The sequence below is a fragment of the Chaetodon trifascialis genome, chromosome 12, assembly GCF_039877785.1.
Source record: "Chaetodon trifascialis isolate fChaTrf1 chromosome 12, fChaTrf1.hap1, whole genome shotgun sequence".
NCBI classification, from domain to species: domain Eukaryota; kingdom Metazoa; phylum Chordata; class Actinopteri; order Chaetodontiformes; family Chaetodontidae; genus Chaetodon; species Chaetodon trifascialis.
This window is the reverse complement of record NC_092067.1, coordinates 23,397,299-23,411,368: the sequence shown is the minus strand read 5'-3', so window position 1 is coordinate 23,411,368 and position 14,070 is coordinate 23,397,299. Positions and strand designations below refer to the sequence as shown.

General features: G+C 41.0%; 1 protein-coding gene across 1 annotated transcript in view; it reads left to right on the top strand.

The window, feature by feature from the left end:
• The first annotated feature begins 1,491 nt into the window (after positions 1-1,491).
• The window catches only part of tfpia (tissue factor pathway inhibitor a), a 36,384-nt gene continuing 23,805 nt past the window's right edge, over positions 1,492-14,070 (top strand). Inside the window, exon 1 of the mRNA XM_070975621.1 lies at positions 1,492-1,658. Within this exon, the coding sequence (XP_070831722.1) occupies positions 1,571-1,658 (88 nt within the window). The 5' untranslated portion in view covers positions 1,492-1,570. The remainder of the gene's footprint in view (positions 1,659-14,070) is intronic.

Here is a 14,070-nt window from a genome sequence, read left to right as displayed (position 1 = left end):
ACAGCAGCTGGAGTTAAAACCACTAAACAGGCAACAGGCCTTTAATCAAATCTATGAGTACCTCAACTCAAACAGAATCAACGATGACGTGAATGAAAGAAAATTAATGAAAGAACTTGTTTAGCAAAGTTTTTCACAACTTTCATTTTTAATTTAAAACTGCACTAGCCGAGGTTATAAACAGTGTGGCAAAAGTACATGAACACAACAGCCTGGACTGGAAACAGCTAGCCAGAGGGAACAAAGTCCACCTACTAGCATCTTTAAAGCTGACTAATTAGCATTCTCTATTGCATTTGTTTAATCCACAAAAATAGCGTAAACACAACTATTTGTCTTCTTACAGGGGTTATTTCTGCTATTTCTTAGCCAGGACCAGTGGCTTTCTGGAGTTTCTGCTGGTTGCTGGTTACAATATATGAGCCTGTGAGCTGCTGCATTGTTTGTGTGCAGTTTATCTTTCTATTATTAAGATGCATGTGTTTAAATCTAATGAATAAGCACTGTTGCAGCTGCAGGCTGTGTGGAGTCTCCGGTAAGCGAAGTGGCCCAGTTCACTGAGGCTTTACATCGTTGTCTTTGCTTTCTTCTTAATACCTGTCAAGTAAATTTCAATTAAATATCCCAAAGTCTCAGTTATTTCTCAGAGGGATTTACAATCTATACAGCAGACGACAACCACCTTTAGTCAGCGAAAGCCAGAGTTTTTGTTCTGGGTGACCCCCGACTGCGTATCAAATCTGCAGCCTTGGCAGTCGTGCAGCCATCCGTGTTTAACATTGTGTCTTATTGTACATAAATCCAGAGTGGTATTTAACACAGTGTAATGAATTCAGTCAAGTTCTGAAAATATGGGATACAAAGTGGCTGGCACTATAATTTCAGCACATATATGCCAGATTGAAGCTCAATTACAGCATGTGTCACTAGCAGAGGCCTGAAGGAGCTGAAAGGAGCCTCAAAATCTCTCTCGAGGCCATAACTCAGGTATGAGCTTCTTAAACGAAACAGGCAGCTGTGTGAGGGTAATGGGCTTCAGAAGAGAATTTCTCATCTCTGTGAGATGAACTGCTGTGGACTTAAGTGTTGGAGGGTTGAACGATGCGACCTGGAGCTCCTCTTGCTACAGTTCATCAGCTCCCAGCAGGAAGAGGCAGAGAGAGAGAGAGCCTGTGAGGGCAAAACAGCAGGATCAGGTTTTCTGCTGAAATGCCAAAGTCATGATGCCATGCTCCTTATATGGCAGAAATGATAAGAAATGGTAAGGTGACACAAAATAATGAGAACAATAGAGACAAAATCCCCAGTCATTCCTCGGAAAACGTTATGAGTTCATGGGAATATTTGATTTCCTTGCGTTGACGTGTCCCTCGGGAAATTATTGCCACTCTCAATTTTAAAAAGCCTGCAGACTGGCACGGTGTTATCAAACGGAAGTACGCACCCACCCACACACACACACACACACACACACACTGTGACACACACACTCACAACTTCAGCCCTTCAACTTGATGAAGTTTTCCTCGAAACTTTACATTCAGCTCGGATCAGCCCCCCGCTCAGCAGCATGGCCGTGTGCAACAAGTGGTGGATTTTGTGCGCCGTTTCGCTCTCCTGCGTCGCCCGCTTCGGCTCCTGTAGAAGACACAGAGAAGGTAAGATGACTGAAAAAAAATACTTGAGTGTGAAGAGTGTTATTTTAACCGCGTTCACGGCTCGTCTGGGCAGTTTTACGGACAGCAGAAGGGGACGTTTTGCTCCCGAAAGTTGTGCGTAAAATTGGAGCCGAGTCCGAAGTTAGGATCAACACTGTGATATCACCTAACTTCAGTTTGAGCTTTGCATGTGATGTGTTACCTTGTTGAAGGCTACGTGTTAAGATCGCTGTCATATTATTGTAACGTGTTGTTTTTGTTGTGATATTTGCGTCACAAATTTAAAGCGTAAACTCGTTTTCAAACAGAAAAGCGCGCCGGCGCCTCAGAGTGACTCGTTAAACTGTCTTACACTTATGAAATAACTAATCGGCTATAATATCTTGCTGTTTTCCTCAAGGAGTGATCGGTCACTCCACACTAATAATACACGATCCATAATGGAACCAACGCTTTTACTGAAATCATGCTTGACGCACGGCTGAGTTTGTTTTGTTGTGTTGGAGGCATTGTTAAGTCCGTGTTAGTGAGCTGGGGAGATGTGGCGTCAGGCAGGGCCAAAGTCCACACCGTCGGCAGCTCTCAGAGCGGCCACGACCCACACCTGAACCGCCTGGCACCTCCTCCTGTCCGGTCATGTCGCAACAGCAGCCTCGCAGGCGGTAATGAGGCTGCAGGGATTGGATGTCAGACACTCGGCCGGTTGAGAGAGGAGTGGAGGCAGGTGTGGTCCAAAGTGGAGGAGAAACTGTATTACTCCTCTTGCACTCCTCCATCCCTCAGAGGAGAACACTGAGCTGGCCACACTTCACTTCTGAAGGCTTGCAGTTGAAAGGTCACTCCGAATGTGTAGGTCAGATACTGAAAGTCAGCTCTGCCTTATCTCTCAGCGACATGCAGCCGCTTCAATGCATCATTTCCCGGCGTGGAAGAACATTTATACAGTCCATGAGCAGAATTTAAGCATGAAGGCTGAAAATCCTCTAATTGAAAGAGAATGTGACATTTTGTTCTCTTTTCTCTTACAATTCTTGAAAGCATTGTTCTTAAAATACTCACACTTTGTCACCACCATCAGAGCCTTTTCTTATATTTATGTAAAACCCCTTTGACTTATTACAGGTCATTTTCTAGGAGATTGCACATATAAGTTTGCATTGACATTATATTTTTAAAGGTTAAGTATTTCCAAAGCTCGGGTCGCCCCTCGGGCTTGGTTACATCGTGGTCGCCTTGGCCGGGGCTCGCTAAACCTTCTACTGGGCAAAAGTGAGCTCCCCTGGTTCTCCGGGTGTCATGTTGTGTTTAAGTACCCATCAGGTGCACTGCACACTGCAGACGACACATGGCAGCCTTGTAATATTTTATCTGGAGGCCCAGAAACAAACCACTACTCCTGCAATACTATCTATCATACTATTAATCAAAAGAGTAATTGCCACACTGTGAAGCTGGGACATGCAAGGTCAAAGGTATACTAATGATAATAGTGGTGTATTTCTAGAACACTTTTCAAGCAAGAAGCACAAAGTTAGAGAAATAATGAGGAAGGAGGTCAGCGATATCCTCCAGCCCCAGACATGTGAAGCCTCACATGTGATGAATCGTACTTTCAAATGACGTCTGAAAGAGACTGGGAGTCAGTGAAGATCAGGGTGGTGCAGTGCATGAGGAACACTTTGTTCTGGTCAGTTGTTTGTATTCTCAACAATGTTCAGACAACTAAATTAGGAATTTCAGTAACCATGCTGGAAAGATTTAAAAGCATGCGTAATTTTCTTCAAAGCGAAACATTTGATCTAATTTTGAAGTTATTCATCGGCTGGAAACACGCCTGGAGTAACTTCTTTATGTTTTGTGTCAGACTCAGGCCACCGTCCAGACACACCCACATTTTTGGGGGTTGACGTTATGTTAGGACCAAGAAGTGGCTTTATTTTGTTTGAAATACTTTCAGGGCCAGTGATCAGGACAAAGTGACATTTTAAAAAGTTACGGGATGTTCAGTCTTTCATTATCGTCATTTACACAGCTATGCAGTGAAGCCAGGTTGCCAATGTCAGCAGGTTTGGGATGGGAGTGCTATAAAAAGAAATGTAGTACTTCAGAGTGTGAACTTTGTGTTGAATATAAGCAGGAGTTTAAATCGGAGCAGTGCATGTTGCATGAAAAAAAAAAAGAAAAAATATCAGACAGGCTAGGTAACTTTTGGGTCACCAAAATCACCCAGGTTACTGTAAAATATAGTTAATATAAAGGTTTGAAGAGGAAGCAGAGCATCTGTGATCTTTTTGTTGACAACCATCTGGGAAAAAAGTGTTATATTTTTATTTAATAAGGAAAAAAAGTACAATTTAAGCCATTTTATCCATGTTGAAAGGAAGCGCATCCAACCTTTGCTCAACAGCGACCCCTCTGGCATCAACTGGTAATTTAAGCAGCAATTTCTATTTATGCATGAATGCATTTTATTACCAAAAAATTCATGATTTCTTCTTTCAAACGTTACACACTTTTGCTTTATATTAAAAAACCTAAACCTCTGATCAAGTTGCGATTCGTACCTGCTGGGTGACATTGTGTTGTCATTATTATATGAGACTGATGACAAATGATGCATGATGTTTGAACTCCACACCATGTTAACTTTGTCTTGAGCAAAACAAATAAATCCTAAATATCTGATAATGATTTAATGGAATATTTCTGTAATGCAGTTTCTTGTTACTTATCAGACAACACAGTGCACACAGATACAGAATAAGCAAATATTAGCTCCATTGAGAAGAGTCATTACTTATAATCTGAGATAAAAGTCAGATTTTGATTAGATCTCCTGAATTTTGAAGAATTTTTGATCGGTATGCTCATTTAACGTCCTCAAAATCTGATCACGACGAGATTAGTGTCAGCTTTGAAATAATGCTAATGGTGCAATGTTGCAAGAGCAAGCATCCCATTGTTTGCATAATACATTGTGTCTTATCTGAATATATTTGAATTCGAATTCGAGGATGAATATTTTCATGTCTTTTTTCCTTTTTTTCTTAATCAAGCATTTAATAGACTTTGCGTTTAAGAGTTTCCCACGAGCCATCAGCTGACATTTATCGATTGTTAACATTTGCAAACAACACACGTTTAGCATTCTAACCTCAAAGCACATGAGGGCAAATGTGCTGAGTGTTTAAATATTCTAAAACAAAAACTGAGCCTCCAGGCAGTATTAAAGGAACACATTACCATATGGCAATTATACTTTGCATCCATCAGAGAAATGAGAATACAACTCAGGTAGATGCAGAGAGGCAATCTGAGCTACTTACATTACAGCGGCCTTCAACAAGGTTTTGTTCATAGAGGAACATTAGCTTTTACTATTTGCATATCATTTAGGTGCTCTTGAGAGGTGAAACAATAAAGGACTCACTGAGCCCCTTCGCAGCTAAACATCAGTATCATTGGCACACACTCGTGGTGGCTTCACTAATCTTCTCACGGAGGCGTAAACATTGTGTCTCATTAATTTGTGGAGAAATTTAATTAGATGCTCACTTGCTGTTTGAAGTGGTCCTTTTATTAGGGAGCCTCAGGCCATAGACAGAGAGGAAACTGTGTAGCATGTGCCGTCTTAATTAGCGTTTGCAATAAGAAGTAGACTTCAGAAAAGTACTCACCTAAACTGTCAGTGAAAACTGTCCGAGTCCATTAGATGAATACACCTATAACTGGAAAGTGCCTTGCCAATTAGGTGTTATGTAATGTTTTCTGCACTCACCAGCAAGCAGGCCTTTATTTTTTGTAATGAGAAGAAGTCTGTTTTGTCTCACCATGAATCTCACCCGAGCAATTTCCCTGCAGCAAAAGCAGCGGTTGCTTCTGGGGGCGACTCCGGCATCTCGCTACAGACTATTAATGACTAAAAATCGCAGTTTTCTCCAAATGATGCACTTGACTGCTGTCTGTTCTGTATGTGCGCTAACAGGCAGTCATGACCACTTTCTGTTTGAGTTCAGCCTCTTTCCAGTTTTAATTTATAGTTTTACAGATTTGAGTTTTTGCTTGTCATGCCAACTCATTTCATTATCTCCAGTTTGTTTTTTTTATGGTGGACTACCACAATCGTTGGTGTCCTCAAGTAATCCATCCAAGTGTTTACATTTAATTAGAGATGTAGACATGAGACGTGGACACGAGTCGGAGGGGAGTTAGAAAATGAAGGCTTGCAGCTCGCCTTGGACTCCTCTGCTGTGAGGCTGGATGTGCTCGAGACTTCCTGAAGTTTCGACTTGAGACTTGAAGCAAAAAGCTGAGGAGTCTGGAAATGGTGACCCATAAATATTGAAAAATGCTCTGCTGTTCTTAGTTTTGCCTTTTGGAAACCTGCCAAACTGCCATCAATAATTAATGACATAACGGGATCTTTGTAACCTCACTCAAATTTGCAGTTGTTGCAGGTTACACAAAATAAAAGTCTAAATTCGGATTGGAGAATGGACAGTACTCTGTAGTACACTACACTGAAATACCTGGCTGTTTCAACATGAAAGATGAGTAACCATGCAACAGCCAGATGTACCGTAGAACAAACAAGTTCAGCTAACAGTGAACATAAACAGCTGTTTATTTTAAGCTAATGCTATTGAAATTGCTGTATGACATATTGATAGCCTGGAAAAAGTTTGTCTTAGAGAGTTAAGACTTGACTAAATAGTTGAGACTTGGTTTTTGTCAAGACTTGGACTTGAAGGCTCGAATGGAGCATGTCGCCTTGTGTTATGCACTGATGATCGAGCATGCCTTGTTTTTTGTGGTGATACTGCATGGATTCAATAGTAACCGGCAGGAAAAGGAGTTGCGTGAGTCACAATGACAGTAACAAATACAGTCTTTGCTTTAATAAAGCAGTTTTTGTCCCCTTTATTAACGGCCCTCAAAATGACTTTCCAGTCTTTCTCAGGTAAAGATCATTACTGCATTACGTGCCACCAAGAATCTCAATATGTGGTATTGTTTGAAATGGAAAAGCAGACTTGATTGAATCCCACTGGTGCGTCTGTCCTAGTACTGACATTCCCAACTCGCTCCCAATGCAGCATCAGTGTAGGTTACTGTAGGCAAAGGGTGCAATTACGCTGGAGGTGACGCCTCCAGCAAGTACAGTGTTAGTGTAGTTATCATGTGTTTGGTATCTCTGTCTTTGCCTCTGTCTCAGTAAATGACACTGTACAGCATATACTCCCATGCAGTCAATATATAGTACACGCACTGCTACTGTACATGAATACATAAGCTGAGTGGCAGTCTTGAACTCATGAAAGCACTTATGTTATGTAATCTAATTGACTGGGAATAACTTGTAGTACTGTTCAACTTCTACAACTATTGAGTGCAACAGAGCAGAATTCAAAAGTCCTTGCTGATTCATCTGCCGCAGAATATAAGATAAAGGACACCTTTGTGTAAAACCTGACAGCAGGAATGCTAGTTGACTGCGTTTTCTGGGCATGAGTGGGTGTAATGAGACAAATGCAGGAACACAAAGGAGAGACAATGTCTCCTGAGTTAGTCATTGAACTCCAAGCAATTTTCTGAACAATGCACAGTAAACAATAGACTGTAACACAACATTTCCACATGTGATTTATCATATGTGGAACACAGACCAAAAGACTTTGCCCCAGGGAAGTTGGTTCAGAGCATCAAACCTTTGAGTCACTGTTAATAAAAGGCTGGCTACGTCGCAGTGTGGTGAAGATATGTCTGCCTTGTGAGAAAATACCTGTCAACTCGAGGTTAACACAGCAGCACAGATGACAAATGCACTCGGAGGAGCATGAGCCACGGGTTAATGTGTGTGTCCTGTGCACCTCGCCTGTGGACATTGGCAAAGGACAATTGCTTGGCTCTATATTTAGAGAGAATACACCATCGCCTCAGCCATTTTCCCACTAACTTGAGAAGACGGTTACGTTAGCCTTTTCTTTCGCATTAACAGCAGCGTAGCCTCAGTCTGATGGCAGAAGACTCGTTTCCAGAACTGACAGCTGAGAAATCTGTGTGCCATCTTATTTACTGACTAGCAGGAGGAGATAGCACAGCCTCCAGGCAGTCAGCTGATAGTGAAATACCAGAACAAATGGATAAAAATGAGTTTTAGAATGTAATTTGAATGTTGGAGTCATGTGGTGGGTAGAAACTTTCATTTGTAGCAGCATTGAAATTTGGCTGTTTTGTAATCTGAGGTGTGTTTTACAGTTTAAAGTGGAAAGTTACACATGGCAGGTTTTCATAGAGACTCATGCTGTGTCTCCGAAACTCCTTCCCTGCTCACTGTTATCAGGTATTTCCCACATAAAACGCTCATTAGTTAGCTGTTAGGTGACATAACCTGATGTGAACATAATGTGATATGAACCTCGTGTCATCAGGACTGGACATAAAATGAATTTAACCAGAAACAGTTTTGATAAAAGATTAGTCTTTAACTGTCATTTAACAAATTTGGTGCTTTTCTTTGCTTTATCTCTCAGTCAACCTGCTGTGAACACTACATTTTTTGGACTGTGGAAGTAGGACACTATTAGCACACTCGGATTCATTTTCTGAAACTCTGAATTGGAAACACTCCACAAGTCAAAGGGGCAGTTTTATCCCGGCGTTAATGAAAACTCTATAAATAAAGGTCGAATTGTTTGGACTTGTTCAGTTATGACAGGACTTGAACAGATGATACATCTTGATACTCTGTTGATAATGTTTTAAACTACACTAACTGACCTGATGGGGGCGCTGCAGTTGAAGGATAATACATAGAAGCTGCTGTTCCACTGCTGCTGAAAAATGAGCTCATTTGGTGCCTTCATAACGTGGCTCATTTTGGTTTTAGTGATTTTGCTTAATTACTGGAGAAGGAAAAACAGACATAAGTGAGCCTTCTGTTCAAATGTCCCTTCATCTGTTTGCATGCACACGGTGTTGTATTTTGGGACATCATGTGAACAACAATGCTGCAGCTGGGAACACATGATTACTGTCTCTCTAGCTCACAGGAAGCTTTAATTTCTTGCACGTTGACACATTATTGGACACATATTTTAGATTTTGCACAGGAGGTGAATGACACCGAGGATACGAAGCAGGATGCTAATTGGAGATGGAGTGCTGCTCGACTCACGCCTCCATGACTCACTCACTTTGGTTTGTTTCAAAAGATAGCGCTATCTTCTCTGAGCCTGGAAAAGTTTTCACAGCAGAGTTCAACAGACGGATCAGGCTATGCTAGCGTTTCCTGTGTGAGTCGCACTGACAACAACTGTAAGTTTTATTTAAGGGACATAGTTTCAGGAAATGATGTGTCTTACAGGATATCGAACTTGTGGGAGATAACAATTATATAAGTCAGCTGGAAAAGTACATGTACAGATGCTAAAAATATAAATGGAACCCTTACATACTGATCATGTTCTATATCTACACTGCAAGTCAGCTTTGTCCTAGCCTGAAAATCCTGTTATAACCTATTATATATAACCTATTATAACAAGTGTCTGTACCAAATGTTGAGCCACAGATCTACTCAGAATGAGTTAACAACCTGTCTGATGTTCATAAATGGGTGATTAATCCTTAATTAGCGTTTCAGAGAGCAGGGAGAGTGTATTTTTTTAGGTTTTACACCACTCGTTTTCAAAGAAAAAACATCTACTACCACACAGTATTGTTCCTATCTACTTAACCCAAGACACAGAATCATAACTAATTTGAATATATTTTATAAAAAGTGGTAATAGAAAAAACATTTTGGGAACTGTGGGGTTTATTATATGACAGTTTATAACATTACAAACATCAAAGACTGTCCACGCTGCTGTATCATAAATAAATCCTTATTTAAGCTATTAACTATTAATTCAACTCACCTTTCACAAACAAAACAAACACGTATTTGCCAGTTGTAAACTAGTCTCTGCATTCAGAGCAGTGGCGGGAAAATGTGCAAATGTGGTGGGAATGCAGGCAGTTCAAGGTCCTCCATAAAGAATATACACTGACATGTACAGTTTCACTGTTTCAGGATTCCCTAAAACCACCATTTTCTGCTGGATCTGAAATCCATTTCAGTAGATACGGGTCAAATTTGACTGTGAAGTCAGTCCAATTTTAGGATAGCAGAATGACATGTAGGTCTTTTTTACTGCTTTTAAATGTGAAAAAGGCTCAAATTTAACCTGAACAGTATGTGATGGGTCAATGTGGCTCGAGATATTTTCAGGTGTTCGATTGCTTCTTAAATTTTCTACTATTATTTCGAATGTTGTGCAGCAACTAAGAAATTACAACCCAAATTTCAAGGTCAGCAAAAAGCTACGTGTAGTCGTGCTGACACAAAAATTCAGCTACCTGGTGTGCAGACTAATTGTAAGCTTTGCACTCAACCCCCCTAACTCGTGTCAGTAAAGTGTACCAAAGGTTTAAGGAATAAAAGAAAGAGGCGAACTAAGTCTGAACTTGTTGGAGGAGCACTCACAGAAAATGCGATGAAAGAGTGATCACCTCATCGTCACTCTGCCAGTTCAGACAAGGTGGGAGTGGACGACGGCTCCTTGTTTTGGACTGCTCGATGGTGGAGTTGAGATTTCTTCACTTTTGCACCTCAAAGCTGCTCACAGTCAGTGTACAGTATCTGCTGAAAGTGACTGCGTAAAGGAATGAAGTGTAATGTGAACAGTGGTTGAGGTTGAATTAGCATCAAGCTGCGTGTAGTTGGACGCTGTCAGGTTCAGTGCAGGTCCATCAATGTTGCACAACTCCTCTCTGGTACACCACGCTTTCCTCTCTCCATGTTTTCAGCTATCAAGCCTTCATCAGGGTGGGACTATGTCATACAAGACCTTTAAACACATAAACGTGACCAAGTCTCAACAAAGCCTAAGATAACAGGAAAAATGTCATGTCAACAAGCTTTTCCCTTCAAGGATTTCCGGCATTTGCAGATCAAAATGGTGCCACTGGCTGATGTTTTCAGAGCAGAATTTAATGTGTGCAATTGTTTGACTCACCACATTTGTACAGTTTAGAAAGAAAATCAACATTTTATCATTTGAAATTTGGAATTTGTACACTGAGATTTGTGAATTCAAGTTAAAAGAATAATAATAATGGTGATAATAACAGTAGTATTTGGGCATGTCTTAAACTTAAATACTGGACATAAATGGACTTAAATATAACTAAAGCTTAAATATACTTAAAGCAGTTAGTTAAATATAACTAAAGCATATGATACAAATTATATCTCCCACAGCGTCATTCTCAGTGCTGCTTTGAGTCTGTGTTTATTTTATACACCACAGAAATAGCATATTCTACACAAAGGTCTCACGACTTCCCCGTCAGCCTCCGAGCATCTTAATGTCATTTGTGGTGGTAACTTAGCATCTAATAGCGTGTTTTCATTGATTTTGTATGCTGAAATTCACTTTGTGTCCTGTCTGACTTCACAATAAATCTTTTTGAAACGGTAAATCACAAAGAATACTCTCCAGGCTTGAAATAATTGTGATGATTGAATATGATTTTTGTCTGCGTCAAACTGGTGACATCTGAGAGGAATGCAGGTATGTTATGATGAATTCTGAAAGCTTTTCTGTTCAGTCTACACAATAATGACAGGAGGACAGACTGTATCAGAGAGGGGAGAAACAGACGCTGCTGATCTGGAAAAAATGGAGATAAAAACAGAAAGAAAGTGGAATCTATTTTCATGTACAATAATTTGCTCTTTAGACGAGACCCGAGCAGCAGGATCAATCCCTCTCAGGAAACCACGATTTCAAACTAAACTCTCACTAAAGCTCCCCGATTGCCAATAGACAATTGTTTGAATGATAACCTGCAATGCAGAAAAGGACCGCCGTATCGATCCCCTCCTCTAATCAAGAGTGCATCTACAGTACAACCAGTCGAGGATGACATTTGCACAGAGGGGGAATGAGCCTCTTGCTCTCGCTTTCTGTCCGTCCCATTGATTCAGCTGTGTAATCACATCCACATCAAAGGAGAGGAGGCACAAAACACTCGTGGCTGCAGCCTGTAGCGTCCTTGAGGGTCCATTCGACGTTTGACAGATGACGGCTTTATTGTATGTGGAGTATTGACGATGCATTTAGAAATAATGGAGTTTTAGACTTTACGGCTTTAACAGGTCGTTCTATTCATGTTGTGTTGGCTCTTAGTGGTTGTTCAGACTCCTGCCGTGTGGTCACACCCTTTGGGAGTGATCGACTCGCTAAAGTGTCGTCCTTTTCTGCTTCTCTGACAGCAAATAATGTTTCCTTGCAGCAAACAGCACCCTCTGAACACACATCAGAATGGTGTGATACAGCCGTATAAACAGGGAACAGGCTTATATTTAATTCATGTTCAATTTATGATCTTGCAATGAGGTAACACAGGATCACAGTATTGTGCTGGCTGCAATATGGAGATTTTAAAATTCATGTTTTTAAATGAATAAAATAATGAGATTTCACACACCAGTGACACTAATACCACACCTTCCAAAGACATAATGTCTGCTGTGGGTCAAACTTACTTTAGTGATATGAATGTTGGCTGAGGGCGGATTGTGTAGGAGTGTGAAGAGCCGAGACTTTAAACCTTTGGCAGACTTTGGGTTTTGGGTTGGAAATGTATGCCAGCTAGTCGCTAACTGCTAACCTCTGTTTATTGTTTGGTGGAAAGCAGGTAGTGTACAGTGGGTTTTTAGAGCTTTTTTGGCTGGAAATATCTACTACTGTGGCCAAAAATGACACAAGAGAGTGAGCCAAACCTGAAAAGGTACAGACCAGACAGCTAGACCTCACCACAAAGCTCCATACCAGCTGTTGAAGGTACATTGAGATATCGCATAATATTGTCTCTGTAATTTATATCTAAGTGGTCATCTGGTGCAGCATTGAACATTATAACAGTCAAGAATGATCCACCTCTTTAAGTGCTCTACTGTACCACCAGTGTGTACTTGGCTTTTAAGGCCTCTTCAGTTTAAATTAAGCCGCTATAAACGTTCATATACACCTGTGACAGTCAAGCTACATTAGATCTAAAGATAATATGCTGTTGGCCTCAGGGTTGTGCAATTATGTCTTTAATGCCACTTGAGAATGCTCTTGTGTTTGGGATCAGAGGAGAGAGATGTGATTGCATAGTGTGCAGATGTATGCGTGTCCTGGAATTTGTTAATGTTGTGTATTTACTTTTTCTAATTAGAGCTCATCTACAGTTACACAAGGCTCAATATAAGTTTTCCTCAAGGGGAAAGTAAATAATAGAATCAGAGTGATAAAGCACACTGTGTGTGCATTGAGGTAACAAGGCTTCGCTGTCTGACAGGCTCGTATTACTGCAGCAGCTGGAATGAAAATAAGCCCCGACTCACATTTATTTACATTAAACATACGCGAGGTGAGATGTGGCTTGTTGCCACAGAGCAAATTACTTTGTTTGAACTGTACCCTCTGTGCCGCCTGGTTAACACGTCTTGTTCCCACCTCTGCATCTGATCTCTTGGAGAGTCAGAGGGCATGACCACTCTGGTCGCTCCCCGTGGCACAACAGCACCATGATGCATGGAGGTGGCCGGTCCGCCATCATGCAGGGCTGCGGGTTAGATAAATGGGACGATAGGCCGGATGCCAGCTCATATTTCCCTCCGCTTTATGCTGCAATTACATGCAGAAAATCAACAAGTGAGATTTTCTTTGCATCTCTGGTTTAGATGATCTAAACTCAGCTCTTTAAATTTACAAGGAGCTTAGTGTGGATTAAGTCTTACATGTAAAAGATCTGAGACGAGGAATCATTTGGTACGTGAGCTGGGTGAAGAAACCGGAGCGGCAGCCAGAATGTAATTAAACGTCCCAATATGTTTTCCAGCAGATAATTCTGGGAAGCTCCGTGAACCTCGGATGAAAATACAAGTAGAACATTTTAGAAGCTGTCGTAGATTTTGCCACCTGTGTGTTTAAATCCGGCTGTGGCTTCTGTCTTTGCTGTTGCTCCTCGTAGTGTCACTTGAAATCGTTCTTGCTTTTTCGGGACCAGCCATATGATAATACATTATAGCGACCCACACTGGCTCACAAATAAGCAGCTGCTCACAAATTGTTACTTTCCGTTTGCGTGAGATTAAAATTATGTACCGTGTATATAGGCCGCACCTGTCTATAAGCCACAGGTGCCCACGTTGTAACATGAGATATTTACACAGAAAATAAATGTTTTTTTCCAAGCAGTGTCTGTAACACGGCAGTAAAACGACTGTAAAAGTGCAGTAACACGGCAGTAAAACAACAGTTAAAGTGCAGTAACACGGCTGGTTAAAAAACATAACCAGCCTAGCAGCCTT